The sequence below is a fragment of the Phalangium opilio genome, unplaced genomic scaffold (assembly GCF_054372755.1).
Source record: "Phalangium opilio isolate 3A_F unplaced genomic scaffold, DU_Popi_V2 ptg000003l_1, whole genome shotgun sequence".
Classification (NCBI taxonomy): Eukaryota; Metazoa; Arthropoda; class Arachnida; order Opiliones; family Phalangiidae; genus Phalangium; species Phalangium opilio.
In genome coordinates this window covers 4430147-4456967 of record NW_028324145.1, presented here as the reverse complement: position 1 = coordinate 4456967, position 26821 = coordinate 4430147, and the positions used below count along the sequence as shown (strand labels likewise).

Sequence of the window (26821 nt, the reverse complement as noted above, 5' to 3'; positions counted from 1 at the left end):
AAATGAACTGATAATGCTAGGAAATTCACGAATGCCCCTACATAAGGGATTGTACATATCCCTTTAAAACAGAGTTGTAAAATTAAAAGACCAATATGACATTTTACAACTAAAGTTGGCAAACACATAAAGGTTGCTAAGAACGTCTTAATTAATACTAAAAAATGATAATTTAAAGATCTAATCTAAGGAAAAAAAGTTACAAGTCAAAGTTACAACTCAAAAACGTACAAGATATATTTTTATCTGGTTTAATTTTTCTTTTATCTTTATCTTTTTTTTTCGATTCACATACCAAGTTCCGTTTTATCTTCTGTGTGCTTTCAACTGTTTTCCATTTGTTATAACATTTTGGTTCAATTTTCTACTACACGCTGTAATGAACTATACTGCTAAAATATTTGTACTTTGTTAAAAAATATATTGAAAACAAAAATGATCGAAACTGTACCAATATTAATAAATTCGGCAAGAAACTGACAACTGATTCCTGATTGGTTGATAAGATTATTAATTTTTCTTTCTTTTTGCAATTGGAATGTATATACAGTTGAATTCGGATTGAAATATAATTCCAAATAAAATTCTTATTATATTATTGTTGAGTCTTTGGGTTAGATCAGATGTCAATGCACGAACACTTTTCATTTTTTTAAATACATGATTGAGGATTTACAAATTGCGTTAGAAGAAAAGTGTTCAGTTAAAAATTGGTTTATTTTTAAAATTGTTATAAGAATCAATTTTTAATTTCAGCTAGACAAGAAAACTATCTCAATTTTTTCACTTGTGAAGGTAACCAATTAATTTTGAGGGAAAAAATAGGGAAACTTTGAAAACTGTTTGATACTTGAAACTCAAATTATCATTTGAATTTATCGATAAACATTAATGCCATGGGATGAGTTGCTCTCCATTTCATTAAAGGGAGGGTGAAGTAGAAAGTCAAGTGATTTTTTATCGATTCTTCTACTAATTATAAGGCCAGTCTGCACAGTGAAACATTCAGGAAATACCAGCTCCGAATGATTTTAAAATTCAAATTAGGTTCCAATTTTAACGATAATTTGAAATAAGGACCTCCGACCAATCGCATAACGTCCTGCCTTTTTATTAATAAAATTTTTACGCGCACAATATACCCTTGGTATCGGTGCTCGACGCGGCGACGCGTCACCCCCTTCAACAATAACAATACGCGATTGGTCGGAGGTAGTTATTTAGGTAAATTATCGTTAAAATCGGAACCTAATTTGAATTTTAAAATCATTCGGAGTCTGTACTTCCTGAATGTTTCACTATGCAGACTGGCCTTATAATTAGAAGAAGAATCGATAAAAAATCACTTGATTTTCTACTTCACCTTCCCTTTAACAGTAAACTGAACTCTCATCAGCAACTATGGTAGTTGTAGAATTATGTGAGTGCTTTAATTAGTAATACCATTTTTCCTAATACATTTTTCAATAACGTTCAGTCTTCAGCATTAAAATTAAAATTTAAACCATCCATAACTAATTAACTAATTATAAAATGAACAATGCATTAAATATCTTTCACCTAACAAAATTTTATAATATTTTAAATTATTTACCTTATAATAATAACATAATATTCTTATTTTAATTGTATTTAAAAGATAAATGATTAAATTTTGCGTTGTTCAGCAAGAATTAATTTATTTTGAAACCACGCTCGACAAAGACCACATTCCTTAAAACTATGAGGTTTATCGATCATTTATGTTGCGTTGCCTATTGTTATTTTGCCAAGCGTACTTGAATAACAAAATTGCATAATGGCTACATTTATTTCGCGTACATTTTGTTCCGTAAGAAACAGCCTTTACTTAAATTAGCGTAATGAAATAATGCCATTCTCAAATACAAAAAGTTTTGCTTTGAAACGTTTCAAACGCACGCGGGAAATCTAGGTATGGTAATTTCCAAAAACCGTCAGAGTATATTTCTATTATAATATCTGTCACTGCATATTTATAATTTTTCGTATTGATATAATACAATAACCACAATCAGAAATTCGTAGAAAAAGTCTACAAATTTCACTAAATTATAAATATATTTAGATAATAGACAATTTTTTTTTATTCTTTATGAACCCCCTAGTATGGTTATTCAATTTCTGTAGTTTCTATATTTTAGTTGAAGACCTTCTAGTTCCTGGTGCGCTATTTCGTCCTTAATTATAGAAATACATACCATTTTAAAATACACTATTTTCACTCTCACAGACATTTTAGGTCTATTTACAAATCCCACCTATTTTTTGGCATTTTTAGGTCTATCTATAAATCTCACCTGTTTTAGGCCTATTTATAAATCCCGCCTATTTTAGGCCTATTTATATTTATAAATCTCGCCTATATTAGGCCTATTTATAAATCTCGCCTATTTTAGGCCTATTTATATTTATAAATCCCGCCTATATTAGGACTATTTATATTTATAAATCCCGCCTATTTTAGGCCTATTTATATTTATAAATCCCGCCTATATTAGGCCTATTTATAAATCCCGCCTATTTTAGGCCTATTTATAAATCCCGCCTATTTTAGGCCTATTTATATTTATAAATCCCGCCTATTTTAGGCCTATTTATATTTATAAATCCCGCCTATATTAGGCCTACTTATAAATCCCACCTATTTTTGGCCTATTTATAAATCCGGCCTATTTTTGGCCTATTTATATTTATAAATCCCGCCTATATTAGGCCTGTTTATAAATCCCGCCTATATTAGGCCTATTCATAAACCCCGCCTATTTTTGGCCTATTTATAAATCCCGCCTTTCTTAGGCCTATTTATAAATCCCGCCTTTTTTAGGCCTATTTATAAATCCAGACTATTTTAGACCTATTTATAAATCCCCCAACTTAAGGCCTATATATAAATATTTCCAAATCCTCTCAATTTACAGGCCTATTATTCACAAATGTCCTCCATGCTTAGGGGTATTTTCAAATTTCCTCCATGTTTAGGCCTATTTACAAATCCCCTCAATTTACAGGTCTTGAAACTTCAACCATTTCAAGCCTATTTTGATTAAATTTATAGCCCTCTTTTCAAACAAAGGCTAGCTAGCTTAATCACACACACACACACACACAAAAAAAAGACATTATATACTTACATCTTCGGCTTTGGAAGGAGCTGCCATGCCTTTATCAATCCACGTAATAGCGGTAGAATAATCAGCTTCGTTTACATAACACTGCAAAGACATAAAAAAAACCCCACAACATTTTAAATCACTGTATACCTTACAAGTTACAACACAAATCAATATTTCACAAACAAAATCCCTGCATCATTAGTTTACTTTAGACAATAAAAGTATATTTTCTTTCCAAGACGGATGTAGTTTATCAGCCTTGATTAAATGTTCCATAGCTTCTTCATTTGTGGCTGTAGGAGGTTCGGCAAAAAGCATTCCCGCCGCTTTTCTTTCTAACCAACTAAGATTTGCAACTTCAAAACACCAACGTCCTAATAAATGGTGTAATGTTGGATCTTCCGGTTTTAAAGCAACAGCTTTCTCAACATGTTCCTAATAAATAAATAAATAAATAAATAAATACAAAATTGCATGTAGGGTTGCAAAACCTTTAAAAGTTTCAAAAACCGACCGTACCCTAAATGTATGGCCATTCTTTATCTTCTCCTGGACACTAACATACTCTCCTAAAGCACCGAGAGTTATGGCATACCACTTGTGAACTTCCGGGTCATCTTCCGTTAATTCTAAAGCTTTAGTGGCTGCTTCTTGAGCTTTATAAGTAAGGGCTTTCTTTCTCGCTAGGTCGCCCTCTTTCTGCGCGGTTAATTTGGCAAAATGACACGCTTTGGCAAGTCGCCATAGGAAAGCACTGGCATTCTGAAACTATTTACAAAATGTTTGGTTGCGTTTCGTCTATTGTAATTTAAGAGTCATGTTTCGTGAAATTATTTACATCTTCCTCTTTCTCTGTAAGTAGACGATAAGCCTTTTGTTTCTCTTCACTGCTTCCATCTAACAAGCCATCAATTTCGTCCAAGAAATCAGAGAACTTGGAGGCATTATAACTTCCACTTGGACTTAAGCTACCACTTTGAGGGCCATTTACAGTTGCCCATGATAATGATTCATCGTCTTCACCACTAACAATGATATAATTATAAGTTGATATTGTCAAATATAGTAAATCATCACTCAAAATTTAATTACACTAAAAGAAAGCCAACAAGTACAATAGAGTAATGTCAGCGCTACGTATTGCAACGTCACTCCATAGCGTAATCTCGGTAGAGAGGGGGAAAAACCAGTTTATCCCTCCCTTTAGGCGCGCTTTTGTAAGAGGGAATACTGAGCGCGCTTGTTAGGGGGGATGACACGTAGCTTGGAGATAGAAGGGAGTGACGTTGCTGTACATAGCGCCGATACTACTCTCCATGCTCCGTGTCATCCCCCCTAACAAGCGCGCTCAATATTCCCTCTTACAAAAGCGCGCCTAAAGGGAGGGATAAACTGGTTTTTCCCCTCTCTACCGAGATTACTCTATAAAACCATGATAGGGCTATCAGAATTACACTTTTATGAACTCTAACTTCTCTCTTTGCGTAAACTTTTACTTTAAAGGAATGGTTCACCCTAGAATTTTTTATTTTTTATTGGAAAGATCATATAAAAATATGGATATTTAAAATTGGAACCATGTATTTATCCACAATATTAAGGAAGATATGAGCGTGTAACGTAATACACTGGCCCCTTTGAGTTAGGCCATACTGTGAGGTGCCTGTCTGTATTTTTCAAAAATTTCGCCAATTTCCTAGTCTAAAATCTTATTGGCTTTTGCTCACCCTCTGTTGGCCAATAATATAACTTTGAAAAGAGTGAGATGATCCAGAAAACGAAATTTAATGGCGTTTTTCTTTGGGTCCTCGCAGAGCGCTCCCATGGAGGAATAAAACTAGGAGATCCTATTCTTCAAAAACAGTCTTTAACGAAGCTGGAAACTACTACTACCATTTTTATTGCTCCTTGGGAGCGCTCCGCGAGGACCCAAAGGAAAACGCTATAAGGGAACGTTTCTAGCAACAGAGTGAGCAGACTACGTGTAGAACGAGCTATCTTAGTGGCGGAGTGTATGAGCCAATCATCGTTTGGACTAACACGTCACACAACATACAGAGAAGCTTCATTACAGGGGTCAATGGCGGCGCCCATATAAGTTAATTAATGGTATTTAATTGAAAAGCTGGAATCGTAATTAAAAAATAAAACCCGGATCTTTGCACTTACGCTACTTATAAATATATCAAGGAGAAAAAAAAAGTAGGCTTGTCTATTCCTTATTTAAAATCACAACCTGAACTAAAATTTAACTTACGAATCTGTGAAGTCAAAGAACTCTTCATTATCCTCTCCACTACTTTCATTACTATTGTTGCTTTTCAAAGTAGGATGACCATTTGAGGAACTCTGTTTAGCAGCCTTTAAGGCCCGTTTTTCGGCAATAGAAAGTAAGTTTCTGCCACTTCTTTTAGAGCTGCTTGTCAGTGAAACACTGTCACCAGTAATTGTGGTTTTCTTAAGTTCTTCAATCTCTCTCTTCAAAGTTTCGATAGTTCCAGAAAGCTGATTTAATTCTTGAGTTACAGTACGGTTTATTTTGTAATACATGTAGATACCACTCATTCCCACAACAACTCCAGCCCCTAAGGCTGCAATCATCGTTAGACGATCTTTTAACATGGAATCCATACTTCCTTAAAATAAAATTGAAAAGATTACGTTCCAGATTAGGCTTAAAACTTTGCAAGCAACGCAGTGTATTAGAAAATTAAAAATACCATCCTTCCCCATTATTTCAGTAATTAAAATTCCATATGTTGAAATTATACTTGTCTAGTCAAGGCTTATTTTAGAGTTATATAAACGTAAACAATTTTTAAAGAAAGAACTCAATTGCGTTTAATTTTAAATTTCCACGGTTGAACGACCCCACGTCTACCCTTAAATTAATTATAGCTGGTGTAAGAAAGTCAAAAATAAATAAACAGGTTTTCAAGTTTTTGAACTATCATGATAAGACTTGGCTTCTAACCCATCTTTATCTTTATAGAAGTATTTTCACAAAATATGTACTTAAATTTCACATAAAATATACATTACTTTTGTCTAGAGAAAGCCTTTAATTCTAAACTCGTTAAATGTTCTTCAAAACTTCAATTCATTTCATTAAAAACAAGTTAATTAATCAGGAAAAAAAACACTAAAATGACATCCATGAACTTGCACAAGCAGACGACAAATATTTGTTCTGTTAATCAATCAGGCTGGGAAATAAGTATTTTATTAAACTGGACATGGACCACTTAAAATAGTTAATCTTGGATCATTTTTAACTTATTAAGCGGCCACAAGGTCGAGAAATCAATTTTTAAAGTGGACTGTAAAATGCGAAGCTCTTACAGACTGTTTCGGCTTTCATCAAAGAAACTTAGAGGAGGAGTGGAAGCATCGTTTCCCCTCCAAGCAGGGATAAGGGAGTCAGATGGATTGGAAATGATGATGGGCGACCTGCGGCACCATATCTCTCCCAGTGTACCTCGCGCACGCCCCTACCTTTCCGTAGGCGATTGCTAAGTGCTGCCGCGTAGCGCCATTTTATTTGAATGAGAACTAGCTTCTATTTATGAGATAGAGGGAGCGTCCTTTACAATTTCGTCCGGCACGACCCTACCTAACCGCTGGGGATGATGGGAGGACTATGGTGCCGTAGGTGGGGGTACAAAGGCAACGCTTAAGGTATGGGGGTTTCCACTCCATTACTCTCTCCTTCAAGCTCCAAGGTTTCTCGGGCTCTTTCGTGGGCGAATTCCTCCCAGGGCCGGAAATAAGAAAAATATCTTATAGGACATGTGTCCAGTGACCCCCTGTTTCACTGGAAAATTAATAGGACATTGTCCACTGGAATGTGCAAAAATAGTGTCGCATCTCCATAGTCAAGCTATCAAAACTTGGGAAAATTTAATGGTCAAACTGTCCCGTGACCCCCTTTGTTTTTGAAAAAATTATGGGACATTTTAAAATTTTATTGGACAATGTCCAGTGTCCTGTGCTTATTTCCGGCCCTGATTCCTCCCATTGACTTGAGAAAATTACCACTAGAGTGGTCTTCCATCCGCTAGGATATTAGACCCAATTAACTATATCATGCGCTTGTAACGCCATCCCGGTGCAACCAAGGGAACTAAAAGAATAGGCGGGAAGACCCCCAATTTACCATATCACGCGCTTGTGACGCCATCCCGATGCAACCAAACGAACTAAAAGAAAAGGCGGGAAGACCGGAAGACCCAATTGACTATATCACGCGCTTGTGGCGCCATCCCGGTGCATTCAAGGGAACTAAAAGAAAAGGCGGGAAGACACAATTAACTATATCTCGCGCTTGTGGCGCCATCCCGATGCAACCAAGGGAACTAAAAGAAAAGGCGGGAAATTTGACTGATTTCAAGAATACATGTATGTATACATTTCTTATCTAGGCTTCGAGATGGCGACACCATCGTGTGATAAACTTGGAAGCTGTCTCAATGTTTTCAAAAGTGTCCCACGTACGGTGACGTACCCCAATACGCGCCGAGCGAGGCGCCGCGTTCGCCACCTAGCGGATTTTAGAAGAACAAATTGGCGGGAAAATGACCGCGTCTTTAAATGAAGCCATAGGCTTGTTGTGTAGTTAGTTGTAGGAATTATTACTGAAATTTCCCAGAAAGGGTGAAATTTTAACAGTTTTCGAAATTCTAGAATTCATTGCGTTAAAATAAATGAATGGATTAACGCGCTTAAAGAGAAAAAGTAACTTTTTTAGACTATATTATCTAATCCCAGCACCCAAATTCCCAAATTAAATGTACAGGTACAATACAGTTAACCTCAAAAATGTGTCTGTCTAGAAGCACTTGCTAGTTAATTTAATTAACTCACAACATAAACATATTCATTTAATTCGAACACTTACATAGATGGTAATATCATAAACTTCCTTGGTTACAGAATTTTCCCTTGTACACTCTCCAGTGACTACGGTATTTCGTTTAGTTTACTAATATCTCTTTACGTTAAAAATATATTCATTTTTTTTTTATTAGATTTTAGACTATTCGAAGAGTAGAATCCCTAAAATAATTTTGTAAACCTTCTAATGCTAAAAATCCGACGTATTTTACAATTTTAGCGCTCCCCATCTTTAAATTGCCAATCTAACATTCGCGAATTTCCCGCCAAGAGTTTTCAATTCAATCCGCTAGAGGCGCTGCTTGCTACTTTACCTCTCAATCCTCGGCGCGTATAGGCAGGTTAACGCAAAGTGGTAATTTTCTCAACTCAATGATTCCCCACCAGCGTGGGAAATAAGGCAGTGGCACAGGGCAAATGACCAGTATAAAAATTGCCTGAACCAGTTTAAAAATTAAATCGGAGGAGGGTCAGCGGTCCACAGGACCACTAACAAAATTCAAGGGTTTCCACTTTCCAGAGTCCAGACATTAGCTAATATATTTTAATTATCCACCTCTTCAATTCAACGCGCCCTGGTCAGTGGTCATGGACCAGTTTATTTATTCCAGGCCAGAGGGGTCGCTGGACCAATGTCCAGTTTAAAATAATCCTTATTTCCCACCCTGATTCCTCCCTTCGCTCGAAACATAGCCCACTCGATTCGCGCTCCCGGACGCTGAGCTGCTCGCGAGCAGCTTGCGTCGTGATGCACATCATCGAGTGGGTTATGCTCGAAATGACGTTACTTTTCAAACTCTTCTCTTCACGGCTGTTATAATTGAAACCACCATGAACCTTCAATCAATGTCAGTGTTGTTCTAAGTGGCACAATTGTGCCTTTTCGGCACATTTTAAGATCTTCAGCACCGAAAGTACATTTGGCCTGTTTAAAGCACATTTTCAAATTTCATTTTTAACATTAGCGTCTATGGGACGAAAATTCCGCCACTAGGTGGCGCCAAAAGCCTTTCGTTGGGGGGGACGGAAATTTTCCTACCCCAGGGGGGGAAAGGCACATTTTGAAAAAAGCTTCCATTGGATCAGCACATTTTACTATTGGGGAAAGCACCTTTCCAAAAGTCGAAGGAACAACCCTGATCAATGTTGAAACGTTGCGGTTGAAATGTTGAATGATGTTCGAAGTTCTAAGGATGATTTGTGAGGTAATTTATTCAGTTTACTATAATAATTAACCATAAACTAATACTTTAGATCAGATTATGTAGATTTATAATTAGTACTAGATTAAAGACTATCCTTTCTTAACGAAAAACTAATAATTTTTATCGTAAGCCTTGGCGAAATTTTGCCGCGTTGTAAAGCCCTCACTCAAGGCGGGAATTGGCCAACTCACAAGTGAAAGTTAGGGCAATCAAACTTCTTTCCCCCACGGTATAAAGGAAGGAAACAGTGCGTTCACTGCGTTGCTGTATATCCCAACCTTTGTCCTTTGACTAGGAGATTTTTTTAACTCCGTCTAATATTATGGCGGTCTATTCTTTAGCTTTAGCCATAATCTTATCCTTTAAGGTATGAAATGAGTGCGCTTTTAATATAAAAATGAAGTTGCTTTGATATTTTAAATTTTATTTTACAATGGTCAAACTACTAGGGTAAGTGTGAAAGTGTGATTGAAATTCATTAATATCTGGTGCGTAGGTTTAATTAAACTCCTTAATTATAATATGATAATTATTCATCCATTTGCGTTCGAAGTCTGAATTCCCTGTGCCTTGACTCCACAATTCGCTCACGAACTGTTTCCATTTCGAAAAACTAGAATAAAATGTTAGCCCATAGAGTAGTGTCCTTAGAGAGGGGAGTAGACGGTGTATCCCTCCCTCTAGGCGCGCTTTTGTAAGAGGGGATACTGTACGCGCCTGGTAGGGGGGATGACACTGAGCTAAGAGATAGAAGGGTATGACGTTTGCTTACGTGAACTGACATTACTCTATTAATCATGGATACGCGATCATAAGTGAATAATTGTTGCCAATAAGTATTGAAGTAATGCCACTAGTTTCTAAAAAGCAAAGTGGTAGTATGGTCCTTCCAACTACACAAAGGTGGTAGATTTATTGAATAAATTAGTAATCTAGTGCCTAAAACGACCACAGAGCTTCGCATACCTATTTTAAATAGAGTAATGGCAGTACTACGTATGCAAACGTCATACCCTTCTATCTCTTAGCTTAGTGTCATCCGCCTACTGGGAGCGCACAGTATCCCCTCTTACAAGAACGCTCCCAGATGGAGGGATACACAGTCTACGCCCCTCTCTACCGCCACTAGTCTATACACACTACAGAAACTAGTAGCATTTATTTACTTCATTGGCGCAATTTACCATTGATAAACTGGTCTTTTCTCTTCTCCGGAGACACTTGGTTAAGTCAGGGCTAAACTCTAGCAGGTAGACATTTCCCCCTTTGGTACCACAAGCACCCAAATGACATTGATGGTGACCATCGTCTTGCATCGACACTCTTGTCAAAGTGTCTTCGCTGATCTAGTTATTAAAATAAACTTAGATAAGGTTACTAAATATTGGCATGACCCCTGTTAGCCTTAGTGCAATTTTGTCTTATTTGATAGAGGAAAGGTTAGCCTATCAAATAGTCCATCTTTTATCATGCTCAAATTAAGATAGTTTACTTGTGAAGAGAAAAGAGGCTGATGGGAACTGTAGAGACAGTCCCAAATGTACAAGCGTCCTCCATCTGTCACTGATAAAAAGGAGGATGGACGTGACGTCATCCAACACGAATCCGTCACTTGACTCTTGCTAGCCCTAAAATATGTTAGAGAAACAAACTGTTTTAATCTAAACAGTTCATGACTCTCATTAGTGTACTTAGCTTGACCATGAAGTTTACACTGACGTTACGGAAAAGTCTTTCTGGTCTTTAGACCAATTCGTTTAATTACAAACGGAGAAACCAACACACAGCCTCGGAACCACCATTGGGGTAATCTCCCTCGCGCCAAGAAGTAACGCCAGACGGAGCCCGAGTGCACTACAAGCACCAACTCGCACTGCCTCTGGCGGAGCTTCTTGGAGAAGGGAGAATACCCCAAATGACGACCTCGCCCCTTGTGTGTTGGTTTCTCTGTTTGTAATTTCCGAATTGGTCTATTGCAAAGAACTTACGCATAAGTTAAAATCGGCGAATCACGGACTTCTTCAGACCAAATCTATTTAATAATTCAAATAAATAAGTATATTTATTTAACCTTCATTCATAGCATTTTTAAATGCAAAAAAATTCGTAACATATTAGTATTCAGTAAGCTCAAATTAGCTATGTAGGAACAGGAATGTGTGGATAAGAAATTTTCGTTGGAGGGCAATTTTGAAGAATAGACCATTTCGAATGATTTAACTAAAAGGGAACGACACAGGGGTAAACTTTGCCTTCTATCTCGCTTTTTGGCGCAAGCGCTGTAGTCTTTTTGTATCATTAGAGTGCGGAAAGACGGCAATGTATCAACCCCCTTGTACGTTCCGACACTGAGGGTTGCCTATGCCATTTTTTTACCTCGAAAAGGCTTATAGGTCAATCAGGTGTTTGACCTAACCTGTACTGTTAAAAATTGGGCAAAGGTTACGAGGTTCAAGTTGCCGTACGTTTTATACCCTCACAGGAACCTATTCTTCAAGATAGCCGATTAAAGGTGGAATTCATAAACGTCGGACGCGACGCAATTTAGTACAGACGAAGGCAGGGCGTCGTGCGCAAACGTCCTGCCTTTGCGCACGACGCCCTGCCTTCGCCTGTGCTAATTGCGTTGCGTCCGTCGTTTATGAATTCCACCTTAAAACGTTACCCTATTAATATAATTTTTCAAGAAATGTGACACCTAGGTACCAGTTTCGACAGCATCTTAATCTAAGCGAGGATTCAATTTTCTTTTATACAGACCTTGCACGAGGAGTCGCCGCTGGTCAAGAAGATTTTCGGAACGTTTGGATTCCTTTGCAGTGAAAATATGGGACCCACATGACCATTGCTGTATACCGAAGTGATTTTATCACCAGATTGACCTCTGGCCTTACGGTTGCAAGCCAAAACGATGCCTTCTTGCGTAGCCACCATAAACCGCGTGGGCTACGTAACAAAAACGATCTACGACCATTCTTTCCAAATTTGAATCAATGAAGTGGCCTAATTACCATAGTGGGTTCATACTCCAAGCATGTCCCGCCGTAAGCCTTGTCCAATGACGGCACGTGATTGGGCGTTTTATTGGTGTCCAGTATCAAGGTTTCCAAGGAATCTTTTAAATTTCGAATGTCCCACCAAATAACCTGAAATCAAGCGTCAGAATATGTCACGTGAAAAATGGCAAAGGCCAGTTAGAACTAACCCGGCCATCCGTGGAGGTCGTAAAGCACTCGGAACTTCCTTTGGTATGAAGCCACAATGCGCCGTACACGGGGTCAGAATGACTGACTTCCGCTGGCGAGTGTTCGACCGGAGTTGACCCCTTTCGTTGGTCCCAAAGAACTGAAGGTAAATAATAATATTATTATTATTATAGATTTTGGGGATGTGGCCCGTTTGTGTTTATAGTGTGGTAGTTTAGGTTAGGCTTAGGTTCGGTTTAAGGTTAAGCTAGGGTTTACGTTTAATATTGCGCTTAGGTTCGGTTTAAGGTTAAGCTATGGGTTTACGTTTAATATTAGGCTTAGGTTGGTTTTAGGGTTAAGCTTGGGTTTACTTTGCTCATGGTATGGCACTAGTCATTTTTAAGCCTAACACACATACTTACTTTACTACAAGAATATGGGCGTGTAAAATTGGAATATTGTTTTCGTGATTGCTACATTTTAAAATTTAAGCATAATGTTGAAATAGTTGTGATGTTTAACTGAAATCGATGAATTTATTTCAATTGCAGATCGTTTTTTGACTGAATGTCTTAATGAATGGTCACGTTTTGGTTTGGCCAACAGCGAGGGATCAAGATTTTGGCGGTCTAGTGCATGGAGGATCAGGGTATCCAAATCACGTCTGAAATGACGTCGCGATGGTTACCGAATCGCTCTGCTTCAACGTTGAGCTTTGTGTGAACTGTGAACTTTTGTGATGCGTTTTAACGGTTATCTACTTGGAATTTTGTGCGAACTTTGGCTTTCGTGGTGCGTTTGAACGGTTAACTACATGGAACTTTGTGCCATTTTTCAACCATTACAATTGAACTTGACGCGATTTACGGTTATATTCGAGTTCGTCTGGATGCCACAATTAGTGGGTGAGTGCATAATGTTTCTTTCGCATTAGCAGACTTACAGGTCAGGGCGCTGCGTCCTATAATCCCTTACCCAGCTTTCAGGTCAGCGTGCTGCGTCATATAGTCCCTTTCCCAGCTTTCAGGTCAGTGCGCTGCGACCCATAGTCCTTTACCCTAATCCGCAATGCCAGTTGTAGCTATAGTGAGCAGTACCAAAAGTTGCACGCGCATTAACAAACTTTCAGGTCAAAGCGCAGCGACCCATAGTCCCATACCCTAATGCGCACATCTGAAGGCCACATGTCAAGGTCTTGGCATCCAGCTAGAAGCCGACCAACGAGGGCTCAAGTTTATTACGGTCCTACCTAGAGGGTAGTGGGAAACCTTTAACTGTCGAAAGTGAACGTACTGTGACACTTAAAACGAAATTGAACTTAAAAACGTTTCAAACAGTTTCCCAAACGCGTTAAACCTTTTTAAAATATACATCTTAGTCGCGTTAGCTTTGTGAAGTTTCGCGTGATAGTTGAAAGTCGCGTTTGTTCGCGTATATGTGACGTCACCATCTTGGGATAATGAATTCGGTCATCCTTAAAATGTGAGTATCTGATTTATTCATTGCTTTTGGCTTTACGTCCCCGCGCACAATAGACCACTCTATTAATTCCTGAAGTGAAGCAATAAACAGGGGCAGTGCGAGTCGGCTAGCCTCCCGCGTGTAGTTAACTCGGGCTCCGCTGGCGGTGCCCCATTGTGTTGGTTTCTCTTTAAATATTTAATGGAATGGTCTATTTGGTTATAAACGACGTCAGACATCAAAGCGGAGAATGTGCGTAGTTTGCGTGCAACCAGAAGGGGATAATAGAAGAAGGATGACACTCTGTATCCTCTTAACGCTTTAGTTATGTAACGTCATTCTTCCCAGGCTCACCCTTTTAGTTTGCTTTCCGCTCATCAAACTACAAATGGGCATCGCACCGTAAGGTGAATTCTATAATTGTTTGGCACTAAATCCACAGCAATCATCCCACAAACCTCGTCTTGACGTGCGACAAAAATGCACAAGCGCGTCTTGCCAAATATTTAAATGCTAATAGAGTAATGATGAGGGAACAATTTATCGCGTATTGTGTGATTCGTTTTAGTAACCTTGCTCTAAATGTTCCGATGTTGGGAAGAGTGACGTTACACTTACCCCGCTTTGTGGTACACTTCTCTCGAAGAGAAGTATTATATACTTCTGGTGCAACCTAGATGTTTCAGGGACTTGAAAAATTATGAAAAAGGACAGGGATAAGTCGAAGATATAAATTTTTTGTATAAAATCGGGAATTCCTTATTGGTTTATCAAACTAAGCGTCGAGCAATACTTAATATGAGCCTAGGCGACCAAATTACCTATGAAATATGTGTAAAATGGTCGGAAGTAACCTGATTTTCAATTAAAAATTTCGTGCGAATCCTGTTTAAGCAGGGTTCGTATGGAACCTGGATAACCTGGAAAACCTGGATAAGTCAGGGATATGAAAATTATGGGAAAAAGTCAGGCATAAGTCAGGGATTTAAAAGTTTTTCCTAAAAAGTCAGGGATATGTCAGGGATTTCGTTTGGTATATCAAACCATGCTTCGAGCAATGCTAAATTTGAGACAGGTGTGAAGAAGTGGGCTCTGGTAAACACCTTAAAATGGTCCGGGATATTGCCAAAATTTGGTCAGGGATAACCTGGAAAGTCAGGGATTTTCAATTAAAAATTTTGTACGAATCCTGTGTAACGAAATGTATGCTTAGGATGTCTAAATTTAGGAAAGAAACACGAAGACCATTCTGATATGAAATATTACTTATTTGTCCATTATAGCATCCTCCCAGCAAAACGTTCAGATCTTTGGGACAATATTCGAGGCAAATCAACGGAGACTGTGGCTTAATTTCGGCTTTCGGTTGAATTGGAACTTCTACAAAAGTGAAAAAAAAAATTCGAAACGATTGAACAATGCCACAATTTTATATTACAAACTTGAGAAAATTGCACCGTACCTTTATCCCAAATGTAAGAACTGACCGGTTCCAACGGTAACGTGGCGAAGAACTCGAAATCGCAGTGGGCGATGGCCAATTTACTGCGGTCATCCGGACAAAAGGATATCTTGGAGACAGAGTGGTTGTAAACTCCCGGTGGTTTCAAGACGCTGATGGTTGTAACTTTGGATTCGTCAATGACGTCATCGTCCAGTTCATCTTCGTCATCGGTTAAGGTAAGTTCGTTTAAGTTGTCATCTTGTCCGTCTTGGTTGGGGAAGTATCGTTCGCATAGTTCGATGGCCACATTTTGTTTGATGCAATTTTCTACCAACTTTTTAATCATTCAAAAATTATTTCGATGGTTTTTGTAAGTCGGATTTTAAGTATTGGGTTTTGAATAAGTTATATTATAACCCTATAACGTGTAAATACGGATCTGCTGATTGGCGTAGTGTAATCAGGGATAGATTTAATTTTAGAAGTAGGAATGGAGAACAGAGTAATCTGGGCGCGCGTCAAAGTCCCGGACCCCCTTCCACGGGACGGGGGGGGGGGTATGAAAGAAGAGGCGGGTCATACGTAAAAATAAATTTCGTATTTTTCGCCGTCCCCGTCAGCAACGTCATCAAAACGTAGTTTAAGTGAGCCAATGAGATAATTTAAACTTTTCGTTACGTGTTGGAGGGAGGGGCTCTATACTGGGCTATGAGTCGGACTGAAGTAAATACTAACCGTTCTCCATTCCTACTTCAAAAATTACATCTATCCCTGGTGTAATGTAGTCATAAAGCCCACAAAATTCAAATTACGTTCGATTTTGTCTAACAGCGTTGTGTAAAGTTCGGGCATTCGTAAACAAACTTAAGTCCCATCTAAAAATTGCACCACCCACGAACCTTGGTAGTACAGAGGAGACAGTACATTGTATGCCCCAACACTCAGTGATAGTCCATGCGAGAGAAGATAAAGATACGCGGCTTCATATATTCCCAAGAAATAGTTTCTCGGACAAATCGAAACAGAATAGGGGGGAGTCGGGTTAGGGGTTAGAAATGGATATCACAGTAGGTTGGCGATTGTTTCTCTTTCCGAGAAATATCAATTGCACTGTTGAAAACAGACGTCCAACGATTCTTTTTAAACGATACGCGCTCTAAGCTATTAAGCAAGCTTAATTCGAGCCATACCTGCGGAGAGGATTAGCTTATATTGACATTTTAGTAAACATTTACTTTTAAAATTAATCTTTGATAACTCAAGTGGATAATTCATCCAATAATTAAGAAAAAAATTACGCCATAATTTCCCAAAATGATAAAAACAACTTTATGAAGTTTGCCAAAACCTTTACGCTGTTTCCCCAATTTTTGTCGCATAAATCCCCGTATTTCTACATGATACACTGGCTGCATTTAAACATGCACAGGCAATAACCACCACAAATTCATTATAGTCAGGGTTCGTACGGAACCTGGATAACCTGGAAAACCTGGATAAGTCAGGGATGTGAAAATTAAGAGAAAAAGTCAGGGATAAGTCAGGGATTTTAAGGTTTTTCCTAAAAAGTCAGGGATATGTCAGGGATTTCGTTCCGTACATCAAACCATGCTTCGAGCAATGTTAAATATGAGACAGGTGTGATGAAGTGGGCTCCTTAAACACCTTAATATGGTCAGGGATATTGCCAAAATTTGGTCAGGGATAACCTGGAAAAGTCAGGGATTTTCAATAGAAAAATTTCGTCCGAACCCTGATAGTGCACTGCGGGTCATCGGGGAAGACACATGAAGCGTAGATAAGATTGCTATAATTACGTTTCCCAATTGCACGACCGCTTTGGCGAAATGTTCCTTTTTCTCGATCTTTTTCCTGAATCGAACTTTTTGTTCTTCATCCTCGCAATTGACGTCCTTGGGCCAGCCCCCTTCTCGGTGGTTAATTCCTCTGGACACCCGGTTACTACTCTCAGTAGATACCTGCAAAAAAATAGATTAAAGCAAATAACTTGGGGACGAATTTATGAAAATATTTTGTATTTTTTCGGGATCGAGGGACAAGACACAAGAGTGGTGGTTCCTGCCACTCTTTTTTTCGAACAACCTGTAGAATGTAGCGTTAATTAAGAGTGTGAGAGTCCAAGTCCTATTCTATCCAAAATGTCGTATATGAAGTGTAATGGATATTTATTTGCATTTGTGTAAATCTGTATACATACATCCCCATTGGCAGGGCCGTCGATAGAGGGGGAAATTCGGTCTGTTTCCCCGGGACGCGGATCACGTGATGTGCTGTCTTGATAGGGCCTACGATTTTATCAATTTAACCAGGACCCACAAACTCTCTAGACAGCCCTGCCCATAGGAGCCACCTTATTAGACTGTTACATCTTTATTGCGGTGCAAATTGCCACCTTATTTTACTATTACATCTTTATTGAGGTGCAAATTGCCACCTTATTGTATTATTGAGATGCAAATTGCCACCTTATTAGACTATTACATCTTTATTGAGGTGCAAATTACCGAGATCATGTGCAATTCTATCGTTGGGTAATGTAAATTTATACTTAACGAACATCATGGGCTGATATTTGCGATCCGCATTGCGTCCCCGTGTCCATGACTCGGAAGGTTTCCCAATTTTCCATAAGGGTGTCATCGGGCTCGATGTTGACTATTAGTTCCGCTGGTTTGTAGCTTAATCTGTGCAACCTGGAAGTTTCGCTGCCACTTTTAGACGACGGGGGTTTGATATAAACATACTGGAAATCCATCGTGTTATTCGCGCCCTGTTCGCTTTTCGTCTGCACGCACGCTTTGGAAGTTTACCGGACATACGTTTTGTTTACGGACGTTGCTAGGCGACGGGAGACGTGATCTACGGGGTTAAATAGTTAAGTGGCTTTTGTGGCTTACGTACAAGGCGCGTGGTTCACGAATCAATACGAAGTGGGGGAGGAATGCGGCCATGGAGGGGAAATTTAAATGGGAAAAACTTTGCGGACACGGATTATTTCAGAAATACTTTCAAAGTTATTACTTGTTGCCAGGGCCGGAGTAAGCAATTTTGCACCCGGGGGCCGAGATACTGTGCGCCCCCTTAAGTCAGAAAAACTGAACAGCAAGTGTCGCTAAGGGGGAACAGCTTAACTCAATGCGGCCCCAACAAGCCTTGCGCCCGGGGGCCAGTGCCCCCTCGGCTCCCCTTTAATCCGGCCCTGCTTGTTGCCAGAAGATATTGCAACCAACGCAACCAATTCCCATAATTGCAAGTTTAGCTTTGCCCTTATTTAAAATCAACAGACGGGATTGGTACAGAACCTGGATAAGTCAGGAATTTGGAAAATGAGGGAAAGTCAGGTATAAGTCGGGGGTTTGAATATTTTACGTTGTTAATGCCGAGCACGGATTATCAATCTCCATTCGGAAATAAAATATGAGCGACTTTCATTTCTTTTTGCCTATACCGAAGAGCCCAGCAAGTACCAACTTTAATGCCTCAAGGTTTTACCTTACTCTGCATCAAAGTAACTCTGAAAAACCTGATCAGAATCGTTTTATATAACTTCACCAAAATTCCGTTCACAGACTATAATTTAGTCCCACTTTATATCATCAAGTTAGCCTTTTAAGAACATCTAAAAAATTTTAGTGACTGGCCCAGTTGTTTCTCCGTTATCGTTTCTCAAAAACATGGTAGCGACTGGTATCAAGGACAAAGTAATCATTTGTATTTCGTAAAGGCAATTGGACGACATTGTGGACTGTCTTTGAACTAGTTTCTCAGAAAAGTGCATTTAGTGACTTGAAACAAAGAAGATACACGCCCCAGGAATGGAAAGTGTAGCTTCCTCTAGTGTAAATTTTTGTCTGGCCCCTCCTAGTACGCTCCAAAGGCAGGCTCGGTTGACCGAGGTATTTTCGGCTACATTGAAATAGCATAGACCGGAAGTTCCTTGGTCAACCCAACCCCCAGACATAGCTTCCATTCCTGGAGCGTATATTTTCTTTGCTTGAAAGGGTATTCAATTTCTGGCTAATATCAATCAATGGAACCATGTGACTCTGATGTAACAGCGTCCATTATACAAAGTTCCCCAAATCTTTCACTGTCGTTTATTTCTTACGTTTACAATCTTTACAAATTCCGGCGCGGTAACATGCATGGTTTAAAATCATGTAAATTTCCCTTCTCATGTTTCGCGTGGTTGAACGTTTAATTCCCGAAAAAGTGGTTAGTTTCTGTTTAAGGTGTCACCATATTAACTTTCAAGTTGCACCTTGGATAACATGTGCACGTATATTTCGAGTACGAGAGTGATCAAGGAGACTGTGAAGCCAGTGAGACAAATGCGGAAAATGACCATGAAAGCGGATGCGTTGATAACGACGAATATATCCGGTGTTTCGGTTTTTTGACAGGGATGCAATTCGTTTTGAAAATACGGGTTCCGGTCCTCGAAGCAATTACCCTAGCTCAGTTGGCGCATTCTAAACGATAGAAATAACAATATATTGTTACCATTTTGTACGTAATGTTCTGTTTTTTGAAAACCCGGGCCATTTGAGTTGATCAACTCGCCTTTTGTTGACGGTCTTAATTAGAGTCCTTGAAATGTTTTTCTTGAAAAACATTGTCGTTAAGCTTAAACTAATTGTTTTGCCTGATTTCATTTTGCACTTTTTGGTCATGGCATATCTGGCCTTGATGACTTCCCAGTTACAAAGTTTGATGAAGTAAAAGAATTTGCTCCGATTTTCGATTTCCCATTGAATGTCTGGACTGTTCTCTATGGTACTCAAAGTCATGAAACTTGAACCTGAATCTTCATCCGCTCTTTTGACTAATTCCGCGTATGCTCGGTTTTTTAGACTGTTTTTCTAAATAAAAATTTAAACATTAGGGGTCTCTACAAACAACACTTTATTTCACACTGTCGGGCCAAGGCAATGCTTCAACAATCGAACCTGAACTTCTAATGTGAAAGTTTTAAGACATTTGAAATGAATATCACTAATCAGGGATAGATTTAATTTTAGAAGTAGGAATGGATAACAGAGTAATGTGGGCGCGCGTCAAAGTCCCGGACCCCCTTCCACGGGACGGAGGGGTATGAAAGAAGAGGCGGGTCAAAGCAACCGAGGTAAAAGGAATTACGGGTTTTTCGCCGTCCCCATCAGCAACGTCATCAAAATGTAGTTTAAGTGAGTCAATAAGATAATTTAAACTTTGCGTTACGTGTTTGAGGGAGGGGCTCTATACTGGGCTATGAGTGAGACTGAAGTAAATACTAACCGTTCTCCATTCCTACTTCTAAAATTAAATCTATCCCTGCACAAATATAGAGTTCGTACGGAGTAAAATATTAATTGGGGTCGAGTCGCGCACGTCGGGGTGAGACAATGTAGCTTTCAGAATTGTAGAAAAATGATCAAAAATCATAAAATTTCTTGTTATGTGGAAATTAGCTTATCTAGTAATGAGGATTATGCCCCTGCTAGTATCAGGCTAGTAACTATTAAAAGCACACTAAATTCCGAGCTATACGCAGCAGCGGTTCCCACAAGGGTCAAATATAAAAGAAGGGAGAATGGTGAACTTTGCGGTCTTTGTTACTGTAGTCTGTTTAATCGTTGTCCTCTGCTTCTTATAAAGGAGAACCTATTTGAGACGAATATTTTTGGAACAGGTCCAAAAGTAGTTTCCTACCACCAAATCTAACCCCGAATAAAACCCTGATTACATTTTGCGTCTTAGGTACATGGGCCTGAACGGTGTCCCCGTACGAACACTACACAAACATATATTGAAAGTATTGACTAATATTATGAGCATATATTAATGCAAGAACCCGATCGTGATATGAAATAACTCGCACGCTATGCAGCATGTGCTAAAAGTAAAGTCCCATCTTTGATACTGACTCGAATAGATTTGATGTAGTGGGCGCCTTTGAAGAGTAAAGGCTTTGCGTTGGGAAAGTGAAAAATGTCTTCCATGGTATCGAAGGGAAGGAGTTCCGTTTTGCTCGAAAACTGTGACGTCATTTCCGATGATACGAACACCATCAGAATGAATGACGACAGACTCCACAAAACAGAAAGGAAGCGAGCAACTCCCGAACATTTGACACTTTGCGGACCTTTAAGAGCGAACTCGATTAAGAATATTATGATTTTAAAACAGAGTTCTATGACGCGTAGTGAGCGTAGTGTCCGGACGGTACGTCGAATACCGGATACGTCACTCTATGTAAGGATTCTTACTTGTGCCCAGTAGGCATTGCAACAGGTACATAAAGGGTATTTCCGAGTTCGCTCTGACGAATGAGTTTAGTTTGCCCGTCATATAAAGGAGCAGAGAAAATCCCGCAACCACTACGCATATCTATGGTAGATGTAAGACGTTTTGGTCCAATTGTCAGTTAAGATATTTAAATTGTAGTAAGTGGTGCGATAGTGCCATTACCCATTTATCGACAACAGAAAAAATGTGGTTTTCATTTGTTTGGCGTGTTCCAAATAATATACTGAAGCTTTGAATTAAAATTGGATAAGATGTAGCGAAGTCTTTGAAATTATCATTGAACAGTCCCAGTGGAATCAAGGAAAAATCGAACTCCTGTAAATCGTAAAACAATGAATTTTATTATTAAAGGGAGGGTGAAGTGGAAAATAAAGTGATTTTTTTTTGTCGATTCTTCTACTAATTATAAGACTATAGTGAAACATTCAGGAAATATCTCCGAATGATTTTAAAATTCAAATTAGGTTCAGATTTTATGGATAATTTGAAATAAGGACCTCAGACCAATCGCGTAACGCCCTGCCTTCATGTTTACAAAATTCTCGTGCCGAATGAGATTTAGCGCGAGGTTTGATGAAAGTTGCTTGATATGTGATAATCGTGGCGCGAGATGTAGAGCGTACAACGGAAATTTTGTTAACAGAAAGGCACGGCGTTAAGCGATTGGTCGGAGGTCCTTATTTTTCGGTTGTCGCTTGAGGCTGGCGAAAACGTCGCAATTTACGCCAAGTGAAAACCACGCTTTACGCCCGGACAAACGGAACTTCATCGGGCTCGGAGTCAAAAAGGTTTCGATCGAACCCCTTTCTGCCCGGTTTCCGTCCTGTTTTCGGTAGATTGGGAATATAACTTTAGAAATGAATCAAAAGCAACGGACATTTCTTTGTAGTGCACTGAAGACTCCGGTCCAAGAATCACCAACTTTCGAGCCCCAAAATGGGACTTTCGTCTGAATCAAAGTAACGCTAGAAAACACGATCACATCATCCGAATGCTATCCACTGACAAAATGATTTATTCTTACTTGTAATTATCAAGCCTACGTAGTACATCTAGGAATTTAATCATGTAACCAGTTGTCTCTCCCTGATCGTTCTCAAAAACATATGGTGTCGACTGGTAATAACAATGTGTGTTATATATGTGTATACTAGAGTTCGTACGGGGTCAAGGTATCCCCGCAAAAAACAAGTCGGGTTCGGGTTTGGGGGTCGCAAACGTTGGGGTAAGCGAACATAGCTTTCAGAATTGTAGAAAAATTATCAAAAAGTTGGGAAACCAAATTAAACCACTCCGAGTCAGGACGCAATTAAGAGGTTTTTCTTAAATAAATAAATAAATATAATTGATATTAATTATTTTAATCGTCATTAATTTACCTTAATTCTAGTTAAATTGTTTTAAGAAACTTTATTCCTAAAATCATTTTAAGAAACTTTATTCCTAAAATCATTTTAAACATAGCTATTGTTGACGTTTGAATTCAACAATTTTTGGGAATTTATAATGAGATTGAAAAGAATACCCACACTTGCGTGAACCTTTGGTGGAAGCTCTGCCATTGATAAGCTAAACGTTTCTCGTAACCCTAGCCGATCGCCGCGTACTTCTTAATCCTAACGATGGGAGTAGAAGACAAAATTGCTTTCTGCGAACACATTTGCTCTGATTTGACAGACACACATGCACAGCCACGTCCAGTGTAATACATACGTCATCGTCACTCGGAGAGGTAAAACTTGTAAAATTTCTCGGTATTTATTAGTGAATGTACGCCTCTACTATATCAGGCTACACCAGAAAAATATATTACTTCTCTTGGACAGAAGTGTAGATAGTGTACCACAAAACGGGGTAATTGTAACGTGATTCTTCCGAACGTAATTTTACATTTGGAGCGAGGTTACTAAACCGAGTCACATACTCGATAAATAGTTCCCTCATCATTACTCTATTAGCCCTTAACTATTTGCGAAGGATGTGGATTTTTGTCATACGTCAAGACGAAGTTTGTGGGTTGATTGCTGAGGATTTTACCAAACAGTTATAGAGTTCACTCCATCTGAAGTTTGATGAGCTGGCGAGCCAACAAAAAAGGGTGGGCGTGGGAAGAATCATGTTACATAACTAAAGTATTAAGAAGATACAGAATGTCATCCTTCTTCTATTATCCCCTTCTGATATAATCCAAATTCCGAGCTATACGCAGGGGCTTCGATTCCCGCGAAGGGCCAAATATTGCCCTTATAATAGAAGGGTGGGGGACGCGGTTATTAAAGAAGGGGAGGGACGCCCCGTCCGCGACAATTAGAATGGTGAAGTTTGGTCTCTGTTACTGTATATTCTGTTTAATCGTTACCCTCTGCTTTTTATAAAGTATTATTTATTTGAGACGAATCAGACGATAGTTTTTGGAACAGGTCAAAAATTTGTTTCCTGGTACCAAAATCCAATCCCTACATTTTTACATCTTGGGTACCGAGGTCGAGGGAAAAAATACCCGTACGAACTTAATGCATACGTAAAATTTAGAATCTCCTTACCTTTACCAAGGGAACTTGGTAGTGCTTTGATATTTCGTCGTCCATTAGGCGATGCAAATTATTTTACCTACTTTAATTTCGGTCAGTTTGAATATTATAGGTATTTTTATCAAAATTCCGTAAAGATAATGTGGTACAACGTCGATATAAGCGCTCCTTTTCGAAATAGACGCGATGTACGATTCTACATATTGTTGAAGAAACCTTTTGGGTGCGGTCGTTATGGAAAATAGCGGAACCCATTTGGAAAAATTAACTGACTTGTTCGACGTTTCTCCAACTTTTTCTTCTTGGCAGGAGTGGAAAAGGTTGCGTGTTTAGATAGTTTTCCAACTTCTAGGAAGTATTAACGTGCTAGATTCCATTCCACACCTTAATTATTAAATCAATCGTGGTCAGGTTGTGGTAGGTGAGTTTTTGATGGTGTTTGTGCGATTGGAAAGTGTCTTTTATGCTTTTGAAAATAGTTCTTACAACTTTAAGAATAATTAAGAAAAAAGACCATTGTTAGCGAAATATTTTTTATTGAAGGTAATACAAATATTTCAATTGTTGTACACCCCATGTTCTTGCTTTCCTCTCAATTGGGCCCAATAAACACGCTCCTTCATTATTGATGGACCTTTCAAAAACATCCTGTACATATGTATTTATGTATTTATATATGTATTTATATATATATACAGAAGTGTAACCATGGACCCGATAAACTTGTTTTACGACTGTCCCAAGTCACGAAAGCCGCTGTAAACTCATAAGTCATAATAGCTCCGATGTATTCTTTCGCAATATACGAGATCGAAGATGGTAGCGAATCTTGCCTTAAATTATGTCTAGCCAGACTGGTTTTTCGTGTACCCTCCACAGACTACATACCATGCTCGTTTAAGCTAGTCTGGTTATTATATAACCACACTTAGCTAAAACAGAACAAAGAGAATATATCAAGAGGAGCAGAAAGTCTAGCCTTTCCCATGGCTTTTGAAGAGCCCGGCCACGGTTTTGGAGGAACTAGATCCGGTTTTTGTTGATTGGCTAAGCAGCGACGCCTTTTATTGGTTAAATTATGTCGGCTGCTTATTTTTGGTGGTGGCAAAGGGTTGATCTCTGGGTTTACCATTGACGTACAAAAGGTAATTTTTAAGCAGATAACACGGTCACGTGAACAACCGGAACTAGTTCCTACAAATTCAGAGTCGGTTCCTATTTACAAAGTTTTTCCTCCTCTTGGTATATTATCTTTGAACAGAATAAGAAACAAGTGATCTGAAGGCTTTTTGACAAATATTTTGACAAGCCATTAAAGTTTTCAACAGAATCTCATTAATCTTGTTCGGCGTTATTAGCAAATTAGCTGATTTTTAGCAGCCGCGATTTCTGCCCGAACTATATATAAAGTCATATCCTCTATCAAAACGAAGAAATTAGCTTCTTGGGGATAAACGTTGCGTGATACTCTTTAAAACCCGAAAAAATGGTTAGTTTATGTTTAAGGTGTCACCATGTTATCTTTCAAGGTGCATCTTGAATAACATGTGCACGTATATTTCGAGTACGAGAGTGATCAAGGAAACTGTGAAGCCAATGAGACAAATACAGAAAATGACCATGAAAGCGGATACGTTGATAACGACGAATATATCCGGTGTTTCGGTTTTCTGACATGGATGCAATTCGTTTTGAAAATACGGGTTCCGGTCCTCGAAGCAATTACCCTCGCTCAGTTGGCGCATTCTAAACAATAGAAAGAACAATATATTGTTACCATTTTGTACGTAATGTTCTGTTTTTTGAAAACCCGGGCCATTTGAGTTGATCAACTCGCCTTTTGTTGACGGTCTTAATTAGAGTTCGTGAAATGTTTTTCTTGAAAAACATCGTCGTTAAGCTTAAACTAATTGTTTTGCCTGATTTCATTTTGCACTTTTTGGTCATGGCATAACTGGCCTTGATGACTTCCCAGTTGTAACGGCTCATAAAGTAAAAGAATTTGCTCCGATTTTCGATATCCGATTGAATGTCTGGACTGTTCTCTATGGTTCTCCGAGTCTTGAAACTTGAACCAGGATCTTCATCCGCTCTTTTGAATAACTCCGCGTATGCCCGGTTATTTAGGCACCTTTTCTAAAGAAAAATTTAAACATTAGGGGTCTCTACAAAGGCGCTGTCGTGCCTAAAGGAAATGCTTCAACAATGGAATCAAAGTATAGCAAAACCTGCACTTGTGTTCTGTGAAAATTTAAAGGCATTGAATGAATATCACAAACATAAAGTTCGTACGGGGTAAAATATTAATCGGGGTTGGGGTCAAGTTATCCCGGGGGGTGGGGTCAAGTTATCCCCGAAAAAAAAAAGTCTGGATCGCTCACGTCGGGGTGAGACAACATAGGCTTGAGAATTGTAAAAAATTATCAAAAATTTCTTGGTATTTGGAAATTATCTTATTAATGAGGAGGATTATACCTCTGCTAGTATCAGGCTATAGTAACTATTAAAAGCACACTAAATTCCGAGCTATACGCAGCAGCGGTTCCCACGAAGAGCCATTGCTATTATAAAAGAAGGGTGTTGAAGGACACTGTTCCGCGACAAGGAGGATGGTAAACTTTGCAGTCTGTTTCATCGTTACCTCCTGCTTCATATA

At 38.9% G+C, this 26821-nt stretch overlaps 3 protein-coding genes across 6 annotated transcripts in view; 1 reads left to right on the top strand and 2 right to left on the bottom strand.

Moving 5' to 3' along the window:
- Positions 1-212: 212 nt before the first annotated feature.
- LOC149717206 (regulator of microtubule dynamics protein 1-like) lies at positions 213-6861 on the bottom strand. Of its 3 annotated transcripts, none has more exons than XM_089836643.1 (7): positions 6177-6861; positions 5392-5766; positions 3973-4159; positions 3654-3902; positions 3342-3569; positions 3153-3233; positions 213-2198 (listed from the first exon to the last, which is right to left on the bottom strand). In XM_089836643.1, the coding sequence occupies exons 2-7, from the start codon at positions 5763-5765 to the stop codon at positions 2136-2138; spliced, it is 1182 nt and encodes a 393-aa protein (XP_089692769.1). In that variant the 5' UTR covers position 5766; positions 6177-6861; the 3' UTR covers positions 213-2135. The 3 variants fall into 3 exon arrangements, with proteins under 3 accessions (XP_089692769.1, XP_089692760.1, XP_089692755.1); XM_089836634.1 differs by having other exon boundaries at positions 5392-5770; positions 6177-6859; XM_089836629.1 differs by lacking the exon at positions 6177-6861 and adding an exon at positions 5855-6119 and having other exon boundaries at positions 5392-5770.
- Positions 6862-9644: 2783 nt separating this feature from the next.
- Positions 9645-24222, bottom strand: LOC149717205 (dynein axonemal intermediate chain 2-like). The gene is made up of 18 exons (XM_089834678.1): positions 24178-24222; positions 21797-21949; positions 21595-21715; positions 21253-21518; positions 19906-20208; positions 19641-19799; positions 19455-19569; positions 17904-18142; positions 17143-17304; positions 15344-15659; positions 15148-15261; positions 12438-12577; positions 12244-12378; positions 11993-12178; positions 11221-11264; positions 10725-10860; positions 10417-10578; positions 9645-9845 (listed from the first exon to the last, which is right to left on the bottom strand). The coding sequence occupies exons 1-18, from the start codon at positions 24220-24222 to the stop codon at positions 9762-9764; spliced, it is 2880 nt and encodes a 959-aa protein (XP_089690804.1). The 3' UTR covers positions 9645-9761.
- Trim9 (E3 ubiquitin-protein ligase Trim9) overlaps positions 12444-26821 on the top strand; it is a 341298-nt gene continuing 326920 nt past the window's right edge. The window contains exons 1-4 of one of the 2 annotated variants that reach the window (XM_089836500.1): positions 12444-12583; positions 12972-13325; positions 13550-13902; positions 15165-15561. The gene's annotated coding sequence lies outside the window, so the exon portion shown is untranslated. Of the gene's footprint in view, positions 12584-12971; positions 13903-15164; positions 15562-26821 lie in introns of both variants that reach the window. The other variant, XM_089836492.1, reaches the window with a different exon arrangement.